The sequence below is a fragment of the Lactuca serriola genome, chromosome 6 (assembly GCF_051521515.1).
Source record: "Lactuca serriola cultivar US96UC23 chromosome 6, Lser_US96UC23_V15, whole genome shotgun sequence".
NCBI lineage: Eukaryota > Viridiplantae > Streptophyta > Magnoliopsida > Asterales > Asteraceae > Lactuca > Lactuca serriola.
Window position 1 is genome coordinate 46,468,150 of NC_136413.1, and position 21,369 is coordinate 46,489,518.

Genomic DNA, 21,369 nt, shown 5'->3' on the forward strand with positions numbered 1-21,369 from the left:
AGATAATAGGGTTTGGTGGTGAGTTAAGGAGCTTAAATAGGGTCCAAGACCCTAAATTAGGGTTTGGATCTGATTAGAGTACGCCCTGCGTACTTTTGGTAAGCCCGGCGTACTCCATAGGGCATGCACAATCAATTTGCTTAGTGCCCCCAATGTACACCCTGCGTATTGGCCTTATCACTAGAACACCATGCGTACACTTGTGTACGCCTCGCATACTCGATTTAACCCTAAAACCACCAAACTTCTGAATGGCATAACTTCTTCGTTATAAGTCCGTTTCCGACGATCCTTATATCCACGAAAAGGTAACGAGAATCTCTACACTTCTGTTAACTCATACTTTCCTTAAAACTTCTAGAACTAAAATCTAATTTCCATAAAAGCCCAAACTGACACTTTCCCGATATACCCCTTGGCTCCGAAACACAAACCGAAATCCCAAATCATCTAAGGTACATTACCCACACCCAAATGGGTCTAAATCTCAATTCTACAAAGGCCCTAAGCATGATGATATCTGATCTTCAGTCACCACCCTGCATTAGGAAATGATTTAGAATAGGGTGTTACACTAATTGAGGTTATTAATCATGATAGATAGTTTCCCCTAAAGGTAACTACTTAGGAACCATGTTCTTAGCATTTATCATGGATGAAAACCACCAAATATTACTCCGAGCCTATGGAGTGAGAAATACGTAGAGTGTGGAATCATGTGCATTTTTAAAAAATGGTGAATGAATGAATTATGGATGTTGGGAAATTAACAATCGTATCTGGTATGGCCAATTTCACTTGGTCATTAGACATATCTTCGCAAATGCATATTATGGAAATTTTTTGTCAAATATTTATAACGAATTTGCGAGGGGGGACTGAAAATAATTGAAATGTGGAAAGTTTTATTTGGGAGACGTACAAACTGTATAGGACGTCTTCTTTAGAATGGATTTTGGCTAGGCTACAACATGCAATTTTGAGGCAACAAGAATGGTTGGACAATATCGGTCAAGATATATAGGCAGCGACTTTATTCATGTGTCATAATATAATGATTTGTTATGATGACGGTGTCATCTAAATGTAGTCGATAGATAAACAAAATATATGAACATTGATATATAATTACTTTTTAGCATACACGACGATAATTCTAGTATTATTTTATATTGAGGCTTTATGAGGAAATCACTAATTATGAACGAATGGTGCTTTGAAGAACGATGCTCAAGTTTGGACCTTGGAAGGTATACCCTATCAAGAACACCATCTTAGAAGTATATGATTATATGGAGAAAAAAATGTGTTATTAATCTAAATGATATGAGTTGTACATGTTGGAAATGGCAATGCTTTAGTATTTTCTATGGTTATTTGATAGTGACGGTGATATTACTAGGGTTTACACATGTTCACTATTTCATTAATATCTTTTTCATGTCATGATGTATCAAACATGACACATGTGGAAATGATGCATCCTCTTCTATCTCCTTTCTGAATGTGAAACATCCAACAAAATTGATTGTCGTTAAACCCCCTGATAGACTAATGTGTAGGAAACCCGCTGCATTTTATATTTATGTAATTGAATTATGATTTGGATCTCACAATGTCAATATTTTCGTGCTATCTACTTTTTATTAGTCCATTATTTAAATGGATGATCATCACCTTAACATCAGAAACTTCAAAACTCAACAATCAACTATTTGAATGGAGTGTCATCAATGAATTGGATATATAACACTTCAGTTTATACTCAAATCAAATGATATCACTAATTTCATCCTCAATATCAGGGTTAGATGGATGACTGTGGGATCCACTACTGATAGAGGTCAAGAAACCATTCAAAACTCCATAATTTACCATTTGTATGTATTTTCTTCAATGGTAAGAACTTTGTCTACTATGTCCTCAAAGTCTATGTCTATTAACACTTCATTCAAGAAAGGGTCTAAGTGCTGAAAATACTTTAAAAAAAACTTTACACACAAAAAAATTGATGGACTAAAACAGGACAATGGCAATAGTCTCATCGATTTTTTTAACTTCTTTCCAAATATATACATTCACATAGCTTACAACATAACCACTATCAAATAAATATGATGTGAGTTGTACAAAAAAATCAAAAATGCTATGAAATGTAATCGATTTCATGTTCATTTTCATCCATAATTGGCATGTATACAGCATCCACTAGCAAGCTATGTTTCCTTCCATACAACACATAAACCAACACACCAATCACCAGCCACACTGAAACCCGTATCCATGTCCCAATTCTGTATATTTAACAAATCTCCCAATTAAAAATCGAATAATTTCACACACAAAAAAAAAAAAAAAGAAGATACTTTTTTTCTAAATAAAATGTCTAACCATATAAATAAAACCAACAAACTCACCCAAGGTTTATAAGAAGGTAAGTGTTCACAAGAATACAAGCAACAGGCAGAAATGGCACAAATGGGCATAGGAAACCTGAAGCACATTACATTTTTAAATATCCTGGAAATTAAAAAAAAAAAATTAATAATATAAAAAGATACCTCCAGTTTCTCCAAAGGTGAGTCTGGCATCATCCTGGTCAATGCTGGTCAACACAGCTAGACCGGACAATAGCGCAGCAGATCCCAGCCCACATAATGTGACCCGAGGAACACTGATTAAGATACAAGTTATTAACACATGAGAATATGAGATGAAATGACAACAACGGAATGGAATTCATGATTCCGACTTACATCGGAATGGCTTTGGCTGAAGCTGCAGATGCAAACACAATCACTCCTGCACAAACAATGGATATACTCCAAGCAGCCATCTTCCTTCTTCTTGCTTCGTCTCCTTTATCTGTAATAAAATTATTATTATATAATTGAAAAATACATGTAATAAACAGAAAAATATAATGAATCATTTTAATAACAAGAATTGACGCATACTTTGGATGCACCTTTTTGAGTTAGATCTTTATTATCATTATTGAATTCTGATTCTGGGGATGGTGATTGGAGGAGGGTAGTTTCGGGAGGAATATATCGGAGAATCAAGACTGAAATTGCAACAGCAGTAAATGCCAATAATGTCCCTACACTAACCTGAAAGAGAAGTGTGGTTATTACTTATTGGGTAATCTTGTACTTTTATAGTCAAGAAAGTAAAAAAGTCAACGACTTACCATGCCTGCTAATTGGTCAACATTCATGGAAAATGCAAGGGAAGCAATAAAGATTCCAGTTGCAATTGTACTTTTCACTGGAACATGAGTTCGTTTATTTATATCTGCAAAGAAAGATGGAAGTAAACCATCTCTTGCCATTGCCATTAGGATTCGTGGCTGAAAATAGCAACAAAAGTATGATTATATATTTTTAAAAAATAAAAAAATAAAAAAAGTCGAGAAGATTTGTTGAAAAGTGATAAGCATATATATACTTGAGGAAGGATTCCACCGATTAAAGCAGCACAGAGAGCAGTAACAGATCCGATTGTTATAACGTATCTGAAATCATGATGATGGTTTTAGATGTAAATAAAATAAAGATGAAATTACAATTATACCCTTCGGAAAGAAATGGCGTATGCTTACACTGCTCCATTCATTCCATAACTAGCAAAAGCAGAGGCGATAGGGGTATCAGGGTCTAATTGGGAACATGGCACCAAACCAATCACAACAGCAGAAACAAGCATATACAAAACACAGCATGTAAACAGTGATACCCCAATCCCAATAGGTAAATCTCTCTGAGGATTCTTCACCTGTAATATAAACAATATGAAAATTACAATTATACCCTTCATAAAGAACAATCACAATCACTAGTGTTACCTCTTCTGCTGTGCTGGTTACTGCATCAAAACCAACATATGAGAAAAAAACGGTTGCAGATCCAGCAAGTACTCCATTAGCTCCATATGGAAAATACCTGAAAATCAGAACCATGTTTCATGTTGCTAAGGGTAAAATGGTAATTTTAAGACTTGAAAAAAAAAATGAACATATTACCCGCCTGGAACTTTATATCCCACCCATTGAGTCTTGAAACCTACGTATCCACCAACTACTATGATGAAAAGCAAGGCTATAACGTTTATGGTTGTAATTATGCCTTGAGCCAATGAACTCTAAAAGTATTCATTTTATTATTAGTATAATAAAATTTAAGAATATGTGCTATAAGAATAAGTCATTAATTGAAAGGACTAAAATACCTCTTTGATTCCAGTGCAGAGTAGTCCAGTTATAATGAAGACTAAAACAGCAGCACAAGGATCAACTACAATTCCAAGAATGGTGGGTCGGGTTAAGAAAGCAGGAAGCTTATCTGGACCTCCAAAAAACACAGCCTGTTTAAAATTGAAATTATAATTCGAAAAAGAAAAAGAAAATTGAAATTACAAATCAGGTTGAAAGAAGAAGAAGATGAAGTGCACCATATTTGGGGATATGCCACGGGCGACTGCTGCTCCACCAAGAGTGTATTCAAGAATTAGGGACCAACCAATCAACCAAGCAACACTGGAAGTTGAAGGGGATAGAATGTTGATTTGCAGAAAGAAAATATGATTATATGAATAAGAGAATTGTTAGGAGAAATTACGAGATTACCCTTCTCCAACACATAAGTAGGAATAGTGATATGCACTCCCTGCAGATGGGCAACGACATGCGAGCTCTGCATAACATAATGCTGAAAGTCCAGCTGCTATTCCGGCTATGAGGAATGATATTGTGATTGCAGGCCCTGTTTGCTCTTTAGCAACTGTTCCAACAAGAATGTAAACTCCAGCTCCAATTGTTGCTCCAACTCCTGATAAAATTGGATTTAAGTTTTAGGTTAATTGAAATCCATGCATCCCAACATCATGCATACATACATAGATATATAACAAATTCATTGCATAACGACACTAGGAGAAACAGCGTAAATCAACAAAACATATATATGTATCGATTTTACTTAACGTAAATCCGAGAAGTAATTAGTAACAGATAGACGATGAAAGGTGAAAGGTGATGATACGTAAGTTGATTGAAAGTTTACCAATGGCGATGAGATCAAAAACAGAGAGACGTTTGGCCAACTGAAAGCCCTCAGCTCTAGCGACACTTGCATCAACCTGTTTTCTCCTCACTAAACATCCCACGAATCCACCCCAACATTCTCCAGCGCATCCACCAAGTTTTTGCATATCAAAGTCGATTTAGTTCCACAAATCGAAGTGTTTATGGAAGAAATTTGGGGATAAATAACTGATTAAACCCCCAAATGGCACAGAATGCGGGGTTTCGGTGGTGAAAGATGTTAGCTGCTGCTATGGGGCACTCAAGATCGTGCACTGTCGTAGTCTAACAATACTGTAATTATATAATACGTATGGGCTATGGCATCTTGATCGATTGAAGCAAATCTTATCCTCCCTTGCTGCATAAACTCCTTGTACGTTACAAGTTTTTTTTTTTTTTTTCATTTTTTCACACTCACATGTTAACCTTTTCTAGGGCTGTTTACTATTCGGATAAAACCGAATTATTCAATTGGACAATTTGGATTAAACTATTTGGTTCGGATATTCGGATTTTTGGATTGGTTTTTGAACAAAACCGAATTATTATTTTGGATTTCGGATTGGTTTTGGTTTATAAAATAAGAACCGAATAGTCCAAAAAAACCGAATAAACATTTATTATTTATCTATTTAAAATATATATCTATAATTATTTATTAATTTTGTAATTTATTTTTTCAAATAGGTTCAAAACATTCCTCCCAATAAAAAAAACATTAATATGCATTTTCTCTCGAAAGTTTTGTATCTATAAAATATTTAACTATAATATATCTTCTTATTAGTTGTTTATAAATTTAAATTCACAACTAAATTATTAGTTTTTGCTTCTTGTGTAAAGTTGGTTAATATTATAATTATATGTCGTTTTAAAATGTTTCGGTTTTTGAAAACCGAATTATAAAAACCGATCCAACCGAATTGTAAATGGATCGAATCGGATCGGATTTGAATTTAGTTTGGACAATTTGGATCCATGTTTTGAAAACCGAAATCAATTTGGATTTACTTGATTGGATCGGATCAAACCGATTCATCCAAACGAACACCTCTAACCTTTTCCACTAATCTACCTAAATCACATGATGTTATCAAGTGAAATGAAGTGATCTATATAAATTAGCTTTTTATAACTATTTTTTTAGTTTTTAAAAAATAATCATTTTTTTCGGATGCTTTATTCCGGACTATTGTTCATATTCAGAAGTTTTTTTTAATTTATCTTTTAAAGAATGTTTCATTCCGAGTTTGATATTCAAATTTCGAAATTATTTTTTGTTTGTTTTCTTTTCGGAAAAAAATTTCACCACTTATATTTAAAATGTCAATTTCAAAGTGCTTAATGTCATTATTTTTCTATACAATGTTTGATTTTATATACTAATATCATATGTAGTTCATATTTACTATGTTTGCTTGATTTTTTGTTAAATTTAAGTAAATAACTATTTTTTTTTTGAAATCCGGGAATTGGTCATCGAATTTGGACTTGTTCTTAAAATTCTGAATTTTATTTTCTCTGAAATCCGAAATTTCAGTCTAAAATCCGGAATAGCGAAATACCGTTCCCGAATTTAGGCCGAAATGTATTTTTTTGTCAGAAATTTTTTTTTCTTGAACCAAAATATCTTCAAACCAAATAGTTATTTTTGCTAAAAACAACTTTTTGGGGGGAGTAAAAAAGTCACCACCGTTTGAACAACATAGTCATATTAAAGGAAAAAGGCTACAAACTCCTAACCCAACTTCATTGTAGCTAGCCATGAACTTATCCGCACGGGCCTAATGAAGCTTCCTCTCACCCAAGTCAACTCCCCATAGAAAAAACATAGCTCTAAGTGTGACGTCCAATTTTTCACACCAGGTGGACCACAAAATTTATCGCTTATCATTTAAAAATTTATAAAAATAATCTTGGTGTACATTGACACTCTGACATACAAAGATTTATCACAAGGATCGTATTGCCCTCAAGTACAAGATCGAATCGGGAGTCACAATAATCTACTTGCAACACATCCACAAACAAAACATTGTTAGCTTTACGGCTTAGTGAATAATAACTACAATAAAATATAACACATTTATCAAACCTATGTCACATGTATATCAAGTAAATTGACACTACTGTCAGTTCTCTTGAGTATACTCTACTCATAATTATACACAATCACCTGCCCTGTTTTTAATTCACAGAAACATGTATACGATTCTCAGGTGTCTGTGTGTGTGTGTATATAGATATGGAACAATGATGATTGAAAAGAAATTGAACTCCATTAATCTCAGCAATAGAACAGTTCATGTGATCGGAACTATTCTTTCTATGCTGGAAGAAAACATTATAAAAGTTGTTCCATAAAAGTCAAATACAGACGCTATATAAGCAAGACAGCAATTCCGAAAACAGACATGCCAATTTCAGAATTGGAACAGCATAAAATTCTGAAAACTACCATTTGATATAACATAAAATATGACTCAACAATCTCCCTCTTTGTGTCAAATCGGAATGAAGCCTTCTTTATTGTCTTTAAGCGTCAAAAATCTTCGGCATAATCTTCAGAAGGGTTGGTCGGATAGATACATACCAACGAATCATGTCTGAAACACATTTGACATCCGCATTTGAGTTGGTCTTGTTCGCTTCGGCCCTTGTAAGCATGGAGTTCAGAGCACTTGTAGAGTACAAATGCTTATCCCTCAAAAAGAACATGCAATTCTTAATTACTTCACCATCCTTCATTTTTTAGACGATGCTCCAGTGCTTTTTGCCAATGATTCATCCCTTTAGATGTTGGATGTCTTATGGTTAATCAAACGGCTTCAAAATTGATCTATTTTTCAAAACAAAAGCCATTTCAACATCCATCGTTGTAATATCCAGGATATAACACTTAATTATCATCTTCAAGTGATCATAGGTGGGCTCATAGTTCTTCACATCCTTCGCAACAATGTTAAATAACGAGATCCAATCAAAGGGGTTCATAAATGGCAGACCATCCAAAGTGAACTCGTGAAGAACATGATTGGAACCTCAGAATCCTTTGAATTGTACATTCAGAAAGTCTTCGGTTTGAACCGGCAAGCCAACCTTCAGTCCCAGTATTCTTTTTAAACTCCATGATTTGTATTGCGGTTTCGCATATTTCAAAAAAAACAAGAAAAGATTTCGGTTTACAACAGTGTTGGAGATCAAGGATTTATCTATCTTTTCAAAGCATTTGAAGAGAAACACCCTCGGAGTGATGGGGAAATCCAACTGGCATTCTACATCGTTTTTATGTCAAAGGAGGTTGTTGGTTTTAACCAATAGAGATTTGGATCGCCGATTGCTTCCTTTTGTATCCGCTCAAGAGTCCAAGCTGGAAATAAGGTTTTCTGATTTTCAATATTCAGCATCAAGTTTTTTCCTGATAGCATTGAGTTCATCAAGCTCTTTGTCTCTTTTCTCTCTTGCATTCTTTTCCGACTCAGTCATCACATAATCTTCCTCATTATCCTCTTCCAAAATTATATTGACTTTGCATTTTCCAAAGCCGGAAGATACATGACCCTTCCGAAGATCCTTAATTTCTTGATGTTTTTAAGTTTTTCTACCATAGTCTTCTTTTCCAACGAGATGGCATCAGCTTTGCTTGTTTTCTTCATGTGGCCCATCTGATATATATATTTTTTAAGTTCACCTCCGTATCTCCCCCTTGTTTTGAAGAGGCTCCGCTTCTCAACCCTTAATTTCATAAAGCATTGCGAAGACAGGATGGAACTTTTCAGAAAGAATCTGACCCGCATAGTCCATAAATGGAGCATCTTGAGACTCAATGATTCACATCAATCATTGGTTTATTTCAAAATTGTGACCTTGAACTAAAAGTTTCTCTTCTTCAAGCTTGGAAATATCAAGCAATGCGTTTTTCAATTTTTCTTGAAGAACCTTCGTTTTTTGAGTTTAATCGGCCAAAGCATCCATGATCTTATTCTCAATGGCCAAGTCTTTTTGTAATTTGGTGAGCTTTTTAGAAATGGGCGAATTGAGTTCAGCATTGTCATTTTAAATGTTTGATCGTAAGGATGAGAGAGCTTCTTTTTCTGCTAGTAAAGAAATCTGAAATCCTTCTATGACTTTGTTCATATGAGCTACATTCTTTTCAAAAGAAGTCTGAAAGTCGGTCATGAACTCCTTGACTTCCTGCTGCAATTTCTAGACTTTCTCTGTAGCTTCAGAGATTTTCTGTTCGGAAGCTTGATTAGCCTTGGTTGTTTCTTCAAGCACTTTTGCATTGGTGGAGGTAAGCATTTCCATAGTAGCTTTATGCTTTGTCAACATATATTCCCATTTGGATGAAGAAAAGGCATTTGAATACTCCATAATGGAATCAAGCTTTTCATTCAGCTGCTTGAACTGGCCTTTTGTCATCAGAGCTTCGTCGTTATCACTATTGATATTTACAATGAATGGTTGGAAGACGAAGTCAGCAATTGGTTACTGATCATCTCTGAACATGATATCAGAATCGTCATGGAAAGGATGAACAGAGGAAGATGTTTTGATGATACACTAATAGTGGCATTTGGCTCCACATCAGATGTGTTACCAGGGATGCCTGAAGTCCTAATCTCCTCCGAAATAGATTTAATAATAGGATCTTCTGGTGAAGTAGAGACAATTGATGTTGTAGGTATGGTTGAGTCTGTAAAGATTGGTGAAGAAATTGGGATTGAGACTAGAGGAAGAGATGTTTCAACAGAACTCATTTGTGGTAGAAGAGGAATGGATGATATTTGAATTGATGAGGTGATTGGTGAGGTGATTGGTGAGGTTGTCATTTGTGATGTTGGTGGATTGAATGGACGTAGGGGTGGAGGAGTAGTGAGTTTCGGAAATGGATTATGCATGATAGTTTCAAAAATATCAGGTTCCGAAATGGAAGATATGATATGTAACGCCCGTGTTTCTAGGTTAAGCATTAGTATGATGATGTAATAGTTAGAGTCAACAATTATAACCTACTTTGAAGTAATAAAGAGGAATTACTTGAATATTATGTGAATTATGTGATTTCATGTGCATTATACTCATTTATAAGATATAATAAGTTAAGAATTAAAATAAGCGTCAAAAATAAAATAATAGATAGATCCAATATTTATGAAGAAAGTTGTAGTGGTCGTGACAAGGATTCTGGAGATATAAATAACGCCGAAATCTGAGTTATAACAAATAAGTTATTACATGTCGAAGTTTCATGACAAAACCGGCATGACGTTGTGTGACATAGAAAGTTAGTTTACGATAAAGTACTTTTTAGCCTTAGCGATCTAAACGAAAGCCGTAGTATACATTAAACCAAGATCGTGCATAAAAAGAACACCCAAATCTGACTTCGAATGAGGAAGTTATGATTTTTCTAAGATTTGGCATAACAGTATGCAGCTCGGAATACAAATATTAGATCGATCGATTTTTAGCCGACACAACCTAAACGAGAATTGAAGATCTCGTTAATAGGAGCTCAACGATAAAAAGATAGATGACAACTGTAACACCCTATTCTAAAATATTCGTTTATGGAATTACAGAGGCCAAGGCCAGGGGCGTTTTAGTCCTTTATTAAATTTGGAGTTATTATTCGAGAAGTTTTCAGGCCGGGTTGTGTTGTTAGAAACGTAGGGTGTCTTGTCACCTTTCCATGGATATAAAGTTCATCAGAATCGGATCTAGAATGAAGGAGTTATGAAACTTTGAAGATTTGGCAAGAATGGCCCTTATAAAAGAAAAGTTTGCATGGAAGGCCCTGGATGCATGTTTGGAACACGCGTGGGTACGCCCAGCGTAAGCTGGGTTACGCCCAACGTAATGAGGCAGCTTGGTCGCGGGTGTCCAAGGCGTACGCCCAGCGTACCAGGAGGTACGCCCAACGTACGCTAAAAGTTATGAAACCCTAATTTCGGATTGAGCACTATATAAAGGACATTATGGTTCCAACCCTAGCCCCCATATGAGCCTCCTCAACCTCAGAAGAAACCCTAGAACGTCCCTACCTTCATTTTATGAGATCTTGACCTTGGAGAACCCATTTTGGTGGATTAAAGCTTGGAAGCAAAGAGAAGAAGGTTGGCAAGGAGGAACCTTTGAAGCTAGAGCTTGTAGATCTAGGATAAGTGCTTTATTTCGGACCTTGGCAAGGTAAAAAGTCTTGAGCTTGATGATTAACCTCTTAGATCTCTTTAGTACAAGTTTATGGACCTTTTTGGTCCCAAGATTGGGACTTGATGACTTAAGCCCGTTTCTAGGACCAGGGTTGCCTCCCTTAGAGTCATATGAGTCCCATAAGCAGTAAAGTTCCGATCTTTATGGTCCAAATGAGTTCATGCATGAGTTAAGACCTTCTTTCATGGAATTAGAACATGGGTTTTGAAGTTGGGACTTATGTAAGTCATGGAAGCCATAAAGTAAGCAACTTTATGGATTAGGGCATGGAATAAGACCTAGATCTAAGTTTATGGCTATTGAGTCGGAGTATTAAGCACTTAAATGAAAAGTGTCTTAACAGAATGAGTACGCCGAGCGTAATTGCAGGTACGCCCCGCGTACTCTCTAGCAGGCCAGTACGCTAAGCGTACATTAGAGTACACCCCGCGTAGCGCAGTCAGTTGGGCTTATTGCATTTTGGGCCTCGGTGTGGGCTGAGTTGAGACTTAGGGTCCTTGGGCCTTATTGGGCCATCAGAATTCAGTTGTTAAGGACCAAGGATTTAGCATTGGGCTTGAGTAAGGTCCAATAAAAGGCTTTGGGCCCAAAGGAGCAAATTGGGCCATTAGTGGGCCTTTAGTGGGGCCATGGATGGGTTTAGAAGGAATTGAGGGTTTTTGGGCCATGCTGTGACCCATGCCATAGTAGGGGTAAAATGGTCATTTTACCCATAGGAGAATCCCTATCCTGAATTAGTATTTTATTTTCCCATGATAGCTGGGAAGTAGTCGGAGCAGTAGTCGGGGATTTCTCATTCAAGAGTTCAGCAGTCAGCATCACGAGGTGAGTTTCCTTCCAGTAGGAACGGGTCTAAGGCCACAATGCCGGCCCGTTTAGCTAGCAGTAGTTTCCGGACTTCGGTCCGATGCAGTAGTTAGTATGTTTGATGCCTTCGTGGCTCAGACAGGATTTATGTGTTATGTGTTTCGGGCTACGGCCCGATGCAGTATGCAGTATATATGTGTTCATGCTAGTTGATATGTTTATGTTATGTTTTGTTCAGTTAGTTCCGGACTTCGGTCCGACGCAGTTAGTCCGGACTTCGGTCCGATGCAGGGGACAAGGTCCAAGTCAGTTTCCAGACTTCGGTTCGATGCAGGGGGCAAGGCCCCAGTTAGTCCGGACTTTGGTCCGATGCAGGGGACAAGGTCTCAGTCAGTTAGTCCGGACTTCGGTCCGATGTAGGGGACAAGGTCCCAGTCAGTTTCCGGACTTCGGTCCGATGCATGGGGCAAGGCCCCAGTTAGTCCGGACCTCGGTCCGATGCAGTGGGCAAGGCCCAGTATGTGTTTTATATGTTATTGTATGGTATGTGGTAGTTTGGGGGAGCTCACTAAGCTTCGTGCTTACGGTTTTCAGTTTTGGTTTCAGGTACTCAGTTTTCAAAAGAGGAGCTCGGAGAAATTGCAGTGCACACACCATAGTCAGTTAACCTGGGGAATGTTTTACTCTGATAATGAGATTATGTTTTGAATTTAATACTCGAAAGTTATGTTATGACTTATGATACGTTTTTATAAATATGGTTTTAGTAATGTTTTAAAAAGAAATTTTTAGTCATGATTTTTGGGTCGTTACAGCAACGGACGTCGGATGACAAAGTTATGAATTTTTAACTGACTTCACCTGTCCAGACCTGTTAAAGTATAACTTTAAAAATAAAGTCAAAATTAGCCGACAGAGTCTAAACGAAAGTTGTAGAGTATGTCGCCACCTACATGTGGATATAACGAACGTCGAAACAGAGCTTGTATGCGAAAGTTATAGAATTTAGAAGTCGGAAGTGAGCTGATGCAAAGTGGGTGGCATGGCGCAATCTGGACCTTTGCTTTCTCTTCAGGGCTTCGCATCCGAAGGAGACACCTGGTCCCTCGTACGTGGAGCGTAGCCGTCGTATACACATCGTATCGGGGACACACATCGTACCTCCGAAAGAATGCCCAACATAGTCCGAGGCTGAGGGCTATAAAGATCATGTGAGGTTTAACACTTTTCTTCACAACATAACCCTTTTATCTCTCTCTCTCTCTAACCTCTCTCTAAAACCCTCCCAAACCATAGTAATTTCTAAGTGCTAAAGGAAAAGACCAGAGCGCCAGAAGGCTCCGAAAAGAAGAGCTTTTTGGCTCGGAAGTTCTGCCCCCGCAAAGCCCGGTTCCTAGCCAAACCTCCCAGTAAGCGAGTTATGCTTACCCTACTTTAAGTATAGCTTAGGTTTAAACTTATTATCGTTATTATGAACCTATAAACAATATATATTATAAAATATAATATATATATATATATATATATATATATATATATATATATATATATAAGTGTTATTATAATATATTTTAACTACTCGTGGTATGGGGAATCTGGTTTGAAGAGCTGCATAGGGTTGTTGGATTTTAGAAGTGCTATGATGCCAAAATAGTCCTGCCCTCCGGTGTTTCATGTTTGTCCCCTGTCTGTACATAGTGCTTGAAAAGTATTGTTTAACACTTATAAAACAACATCGCTCATAAATAGTCGCAATAAATATTAGAGTAAAATCTAGTGGTAATAATACTAGGTTTCGTCAAGGAAAATAAAATTGTTAGAAGTGAAGCGCTGCCCGAGTTGGAAATCGTCACTTTAACAAGTGAGTGCATAGTTACTTTAATCTTACACACATATATGAAGTATTTAATATAAATTATGGGCTATGTGTGCATATTATATGTGTTCTTGATATCTATGTTGGATGAACGATTCATACATCTTTTAAATGATTTAAACTGTATATGTATTTTATGTCTACGAATATGTTGAGTAAAACATGGGTAGATGAAATAGTCGATGTGTGATGAAATAAAATGATGAAAGACCTCGATGTTCACTATGATTCAGTCATCCAGCGGAGTATAGATGACGACCACAGACTATTCTAGACAGTCTAGTGGAACGCTGACAGGCTCACAACCTGTAGGTGTTTATTTGAACTATGTGTTCACCAGATGTACTCCATCCCCTTAATGTTTGCCTTATTTGACATGTATTGCTGATGAATTCCCTAAGCAGTGTTGTCATCCCGATGAAAATCCTTAGGCTAGGTCCCTTACTTTAGATGCTTTAGGAACAAAAAGTGAGGGTAACGGGAATGGGTAATCGGGTTGTTTGATTTGATGAAAATAATAAACTTAATTATTGTAGGTTGAAAACCATATTTGCTCACCAAACTCCCAAGCCTGACCCACTCAGTTTCTTGTATACAGGTAGTGACAAGAGAGCACATGAGTGATGATCTGATGAGAGATCAATGGATTATAGGTCATTAGAATAAATACATGTTGTAAGGCCTATGTTGTTTCTGTTTATGTTTTTGATCTGTATTGACAATGACAACCCGGGGTTTTTAATATAATGAAAATACATTTGTTCGAAAATGTTTTGATAAAATTTTTATCATATTTTTAGGAACAAATTTTGCACATATTTATTTAAAAATATACTATGATTTTCAAATAAAGCATAAACAATTCGGTCTTTTATGGCCGTGAAAATGAGGATGTCAAAAGATACCTTTGAAATTGTTTCGATAGATGGTGGTTCGGAAGTATGAGTCGTCTCTTCCTCTTAATTTTGTAAAAGATTGGTAAGTGAAAACCAACATCAAATAGTTTTGAGGTAAACGCCAACTTTTTTGGATGAAGGCTAATCAAAGAATCCAAACACAAGAATAACAACTTTATCTTCGGGACAGAGACCATACTTATCATTTAACACCTTGAACAGGGTCAGAATAGGTGACAATCCTAGAGCAAAATCATTTAATAATTATCAGAAGAAGATGAGAAGAAAGAAAGGAGAAATTAAGGAAGAAAGAGAATAAAAAGGGTCAACAAAAATGATAAACCGTATTGAATTAAAAGGGGAACCACATGACAGGAAATTCGAAATCATCATTAAATCACTCAACGAGTTTAACACAAGTTACCCTAAACACACGCAAGTAACTACCCTTAACAATTCAATGAGATCTCAAATGATGACTAATATAGACAATTGTCACTCGCTAAGGCCAAATCATACTGACATTTGAGAACACCATCATGCTCAAGAGTAAGAGTAGGGGACTTGATGATGTGTCCGTGTAGTATGACGTCACGACTCAATCGGGCCCTCTTGGGCAATGAGGCAACTCCCCAAATATCTTTGCTTGGCTAGACTCCTAAGTAGTTGTGTCAAACATAAAAAACAATAACACTGTTTGCTCGGTCGTGCAATATAAAAAGCATCAAAATAACCCACAATCTCTCTTGTCAAAAGAACAACTGTTCTAAAAAAAAGACAAACAACAAACAACTGGATATTTCATTCTATCATTTTTGTAATATAAGTCTAACATCATACATCCAATGAATGATAAATGTTCACTCTCATTATAAATACAACCAAGCCCAGTTAGCAACGATAACATACATCCTCATGGAGTACGATTGACCTTTCTTTTGCAATCAAAACTCTCGGAGAACGCCACCACCATCGTTGTAGTACTACCTTAATCCGTTCAGCCAAACATAGGATTGCATTACGTATAAAAAGGAAAAGATCTCGATCTTTACTATATTGGTTTAAAGCATTGTATTTAAAGATAAAAATCAAATACAAAATGAATTTAAAGATAAAAAGTTTTGAGGAAAAACATAAAACTTTCGTTTGCCGGGAGCGCGAGACCTTTTTTTGTTCAATCTAAAAATTATCACCAATTTCTGCCCATCGTTTCAGATAAAGAATCTTTATTCGAAAATTCCCCAAATAAAGATTTATCCTTTTGCTTCTTCTTCCCGTTGCCAAAAAATGGTACTATTACCTCTTCTTCCCTCTCTCAGAATTTCACCAATTCTATATGATTTTGGTTCGTAGTGTTCATACCCATATCTTATAAGTCATACGAAATCATATTGCATCAGGGTAAAGTGTTTAATTTCATTTTTTTTTGCTTTAGAAGCGGTATTGAATTGATTCAGTTCCTAATGAGTACACTCACGAGCTGTAGTTTTACGAGCACACTGAATTTAGGGTTCCGTTTAAGACCTAATCGTATCGATTTAGCGGAGCGATATCGACTTTACAACAGGAGGAATGATGGGACCATCAAGAACAGCTATATTTTGTCTAGTAGAGAGCTATTATCGAAAAAGAGGCGGCGAATTATAGGTTTAGATAGTGATAACAAGAGGTTTATTGGAGGATTTGAGTGCTCAGCTAGTGGTCGTGATAATAATAATGGCAACAGTGGCAATGGAGGAGATGACGACGATATGTCTAAGGATTCAAATTTGGCAACGATTTCGCCGGAGGAGAATACTGTCGGTGGTGAGGCTGATTCCGATAAGAAGCCCGTGCCTCCTCCGCCTACATCTATTTCGTCCAGGGTGAGTTTCTCTGATTGACATTCATTTCAGTACCACATAGTTTTGTTTATGCTTCAGCTTAATTCCTTGTTGAGTGATTAATTTTTTCAAACTATTGTAAAGGACCATTCTTCCTCTGCTAAAAATGGAAAAATAACAGCAGGTGCTGGATGAATTAGTTATTTTTCGCATTTACACTTGTCAATTTGCCCACACTATTGTAAAAATCACTCCTTTTCTTATTAATTGTTCTTTGATTGAAAAGATGTGAGTGTGATTCTTTTCTGAAAGAGTGAATTTCAACAATATGGGAATATAAAATCTGCTCTATAGATTTTGAATTTTGATGCATCATCATCATCTTCTTTTGTAGCCACCAACAATTTCTCCAATTTCATCATCATATACCAACTTTCAAGTCGACTCTTTTAAGCTGATGGAACTTCTTGGACCCGAAAAAGTCGATCCTTCTGATGTAAAGCTCATAAAGGACACACTTTTTGGGTATTCAACCTTTTGGGTAACAAAAGAGGAGCCATTTGGAGACTTAGGTGAAGGTATTCTCTTTCTTGGAAATCTTAGGGGCAATAGAGAAGAAGTTTTCACCAAACTCCAAACTCAATTATCCGAAATCATGGGAGATAAATACAACCTATTCATGGTAGAAGAACCCAACTCAGAAGACCCCGACCCACGCGGTGGGCCCCGCGTTAGCTTTGGTATGCTAAGAAAAGAAGTCTCGGAACCCGGGCCCACAACCCTTTGGCAATATGTTATTGCTCTCTTGCTGTTTGTTCTCACCATTGGTTCTTCTGTTGAGCTAGGAATCGCCTCTCAGGTATCAAAATACCAATATTTCGTAATAATTACTAAATCAAATTGTTAATTGATAATAATAATCATAATAATATTATGTTGTTGAACAGATAAATCGACTCCCTCCTGAAGTGGTTAAGTACTTTACAGATCCAGATGCCATTGAGCCACCAGATATGCAACTTCTTTACCCTTTTGTGGAAGCCGCTTTGCCACTTGCATATGGTGTTTTGGGTGTTCAGTTATTTCATGTAAGAAAAATCCATTTTTCAAACTTCTTTTATCTTACCCTTTTTCTTGCTGCATTCCCAAACATACCCTTAACAATGATTCTTTAACCTTTACATACAGGAAGTTGGACATTTTCTTGCAGCATTCCCAAAGAAAGTGAAATTAAGCATTCCATTTTTCATTCCAAATATCACCCTTGGAAGCTTTGGAGCAATCACTCAGGTATAAGGGTTTCAAGGTCTATATTCATTTTCTTATATTGAAGCATTAATAAAACAATGTATTTTTTTTTTTTTTTTAGTTTAAATCGATTCTCCCTGATAAAAAGACGAAAGTGGACATATCTTTAGCGGGCCCATTTGCAGGTGCTGCATTATCACTTTCAATGTTTGGTGTTGGGCTTTTGCTTTCATTAAAACCAGATGCTGCAGCTGATATGGTTCAAGTTCCTAGCATGCTTTTTCAAGGCTCTTTGCTTCTTGGGCTTATAAGTAGAGCCACATTAGGTTATGCGTACGTTTTTTCTCTTTCAACATCATTGGATGATTCCATTCCGTTGTCATGTTTAGTTCAACGGAATGGAATCACAAAGGAACGGAATTATAATTTTACTTCATAATTTATTGTTATATCTATTATGCAGTGCGATGCATGGGGCCACAGTGTCAATCCATCCACTTGTAATTGCTGGCTGGTAATGTACTCTTTGATGTTTATTTATTTTAAATTTTTTTTTTAATATAAAAAATATGAAATATTGTGGATTCTTTTCAGGTGTGGTTTGACTACTTCGGCTTTGAATTTGCTTCCAGTTGGATGCCTTGATGGCGGAAGAATGGTTCAGGTATCCATTTCTTTTGTTTATTTACATTTATAACCTTTAAATTTACTAATACTATATTCTACTATAATGCATCTAATACAGGGTGCTTTTGGGAAAGAAGCACTTGTTGGATTCGGTTTAACAACTTACTCATTACTCGGGTTTGGAGTGGTATATATTATATTTATCCAATTCTTTCATAATTCATATTTTTTTTGTTAGGTTTAATTACATAAAACACCCAATATATTGATTTTTTTTTTCTAAAAGAGCCCTTACATTTTTCCATTTTGGTCCTTTTAGCAGGTTTACTAGTAATCTTCCGGGTTTTACACAAACAATTAACGGCTTTTTTAGAAAAATAAATAAATAAAGTTGAGGTGTAATCCGAAAAAATTGAAAAATGTAAGGGCCAAATCGGGAAAAATAAAATAAAGTTTAGGGTCTTTGATGTAATTAACCCTTTTTATTAATACAAAAATTAAATAAGTTTTTTTTTTTTTTTTTTGAATCTGTAGCTTGGTGGACCCTTATCGCTTCCATGGGGATTATATGTACTAATTTGCCAGGTATAATAATAAGGTCATGTTATTTTCAAGGCGTTTAAATATTGGTAATATTAAATATATTTAATATGAGGTTAATTTTGGAATATTTTGACAGAGGTCGCCGGAAAAACCTTGCCTGAATGATGTAACGGAGGTGGGGACATGGAGGAGAACGGTGGTGACAGTGGCCATATTTCTAGTTGTTTTGATACTTCTGCCCGTATGGGATGAGTTAGCAGAAGAGTTGGGCATTGGTCTTGTAACCACTTTTTGAACAATAAAACATATATAATCACAAATCATAATAACACAAATTACAAATCCAAAATTTAAATTTAATCCACTATGTTTAATTATTTATTTCATCGATGCTTTATTACACTTGTTCAACAAAAGGCAAAACAACATTATTTGGTTTCAAACATTGTATTGGTAATAATTTGGGTAGCGTTTGTATATAATCGGATAGTAGAATGAATAAAATTAAGGATTATAGCAAACTACATACTATATGTGATTCCATTCCCTCATAACGAAACAACAACTAAAGCATTTCATCGGCAAACACAAAAGGATCAAAGTTGTTCATGTTAAGCACGTTATTATTCGAAGCAGATGAACCATTTGTATACCCCACAAGGTGGTGCACCGGGGTTGGCTGTTGAAGTGAGCCTTGGATCGCAGTTGCAACCGAAACTCTATTGTTTATGAGCTGGTTCTGAACCATGGCTAACTCGGTCTGCAAAGCGGCTACTTGTAATTGCAAACCAATAACCGTTGAAATACAACCATAAACAGGGTCAAACAACCTGGCTTGAGCTTCATATGAGATGGTTGCAACCGCGTGAGGTCGCCGGTGCACCGGGAGGTGCATCAGGAGCTTTGACACGTTGCTGGCTCCAAACACCTTGTGCACGGCGGCAAACAAGGCGGCACCCTGGTCTGTGGTGAAGTGGGGTGCAAAGATGCACCCTGGGATGCACTTTCTTCTCAAGAACTTGCAGGCTCCACAAGGAGTGGCGGCGGGAGTTTGGTGTGGTGGTGCTGATTTGAATGGTCTTCCGGTCCGCTTTCTGGTGGCTTTCTGGCGGCTGTCCGATGAACTGCCGCCAGCGTTAGGCTCTGCCATGATGGAATACCAAGCTGTGAAGTGAGAGAGGTAAGGGGTTTTATATGAAGGTTGCTAGGCTTCTCACAAGAATTGTAATGTTTGAATGATAAGTAAGTAGCTCAATAAATGTGGTTTAAGGGTATCATTGATATACATAAAGTAGCTATGGATACTATGGTCGAGAAATAGAATCCATGGTATTTGTTACTTTAAATGATTACGATGACACAAGATTCATGCTTCCCTTGGCGTGTGGAATGCTATCAAACACACCAATTTCCAATACAAATATATCTATAAATAGAAATTAGCTATGGAAAACGTGACCAACTTAAACCTTATAACCGTATAGATATAAAACCAATGAGTATTTCACCCAAAAGTATAATAATTGTTAATATTACACAATGTTACAAAGTCGGTTGGCGCCAGTCAGTCGGTCCTATGGACCAGTAAGACCATGATGGCGTAAATTGTAAAACGATTTATTTTTAGAAAATCAAATATGTATCGTAGCAAAATAAGTAGATTACAAGATCAAAATAGAATATGTTTTGAGTCTTCAACAATTGAATCAAGGCTTAATACCAAAATTTAAAACATGTAATATGTGGTTTCTCGTCTTCTCCCTATAATTCTATGATACAAAGTCCATATTCAACTTCAACAACTTACTCACTTCTAGTCTCAAATTCTTCTTTAAAAGTTTATATCAATTTAGAATTCCTTCGAGGTCGTAGAAACTCATCGGCTCCTACATTTTCACTAATTTGTTGGGATAACAACAAAACAAGTTAAGCACTTCAGACAAATGTCAAACAAACTTTGGTGAAACTTACGAAATAAAACTTCTGAAAAACTTAAATCAAAACTGAACACAATATTTAACGTGGTACGATCAATGTGACCTTGTCCACACACACACACACACACACACACATATATATATATATATATATATATATATATATATATATATATAGAGAGAGAGAGAGAGAGATAGAGAGAGAGAGAGAGAGTATAACGATCCAAAAATCACAGATAAATTTTGGGTTTTAAACTGTTAGTTTTGATTCATCAAATGTCTCCAAGTCGATCACAAAATACAACATCAA

At 36.3% G+C, this 21,369-nt stretch overlaps 2 protein-coding genes and 1 pseudogene across 3 annotated transcripts; 1 reads left to right on the forward strand and 2 right to left on the reverse strand.

Moving 5' to 3' along the window:
• Positions 1 to 2,024: 2,024 nt before the first annotated feature.
• LOC145058157 (cationic amino acid transporter 2, vacuolar-like) lies at positions 2,025 to 5,374 on the reverse strand. The gene is made up of 14 exons (XM_079006068.1): positions 5,064 to 5,374; positions 4,628 to 4,829; positions 4,453 to 4,537; positions 4,231 to 4,365; positions 4,025 to 4,143; positions 3,848 to 3,944; positions 3,605 to 3,777; positions 3,451 to 3,517; positions 3,194 to 3,352; positions 2,969 to 3,113; positions 2,757 to 2,865; positions 2,562 to 2,674; positions 2,418 to 2,493; positions 2,025 to 2,294 (listed from the first exon to the last, which is right to left on the reverse strand). Exons 1-14 carry the CDS (start codon positions 5,209 to 5,211, stop codon positions 2,147 to 2,149), a joined length of 1,776 nt encoding a protein of 591 aa, XP_078862194.1. The 5' UTR covers positions 5,212 to 5,374; the 3' UTR covers positions 2,025 to 2,146.
• Positions 5,375 to 16,030: 10,656 nt separating this feature from the next.
• On the forward strand, positions 16,031 to 19,482 carry EGY1 (Peptidase M50 family protein). 2 transcript variants are annotated; one of them, XM_079006073.1, is made up of 11 exons: positions 16,031 to 16,171; positions 16,317 to 16,746; positions 17,099 to 17,563; positions 17,652 to 17,792; positions 17,893 to 17,994; positions 18,074 to 18,285; positions 18,416 to 18,466; positions 18,547 to 18,616; positions 18,698 to 18,766; positions 19,114 to 19,164; positions 19,259 to 19,482. In XM_079006073.1, exons 2-11 carry the CDS (start codon positions 16,345 to 16,347, stop codon positions 19,415 to 19,417), a joined length of 1,722 nt encoding a protein of 573 aa, XP_078862199.1. In that variant the 5' UTR covers positions 16,031 to 16,171; positions 16,317 to 16,344; the 3' UTR covers positions 19,418 to 19,482. The 2 variants fall into 2 exon arrangements, with proteins under 2 accessions (XP_078862199.1, XP_078862198.1); XM_079006072.1 differs by having other exon boundaries at positions 16,039 to 16,746.
• A 131-nt stretch (positions 19,483 to 19,613) lies between these two features.
• LOC145058160 (LOB domain-containing protein 20 pseudogene) lies at positions 19,614 to 20,386 on the reverse strand (annotated as a pseudogene).
• Between the last annotated feature and the right edge of the window lie 983 nt (positions 20,387 to 21,369).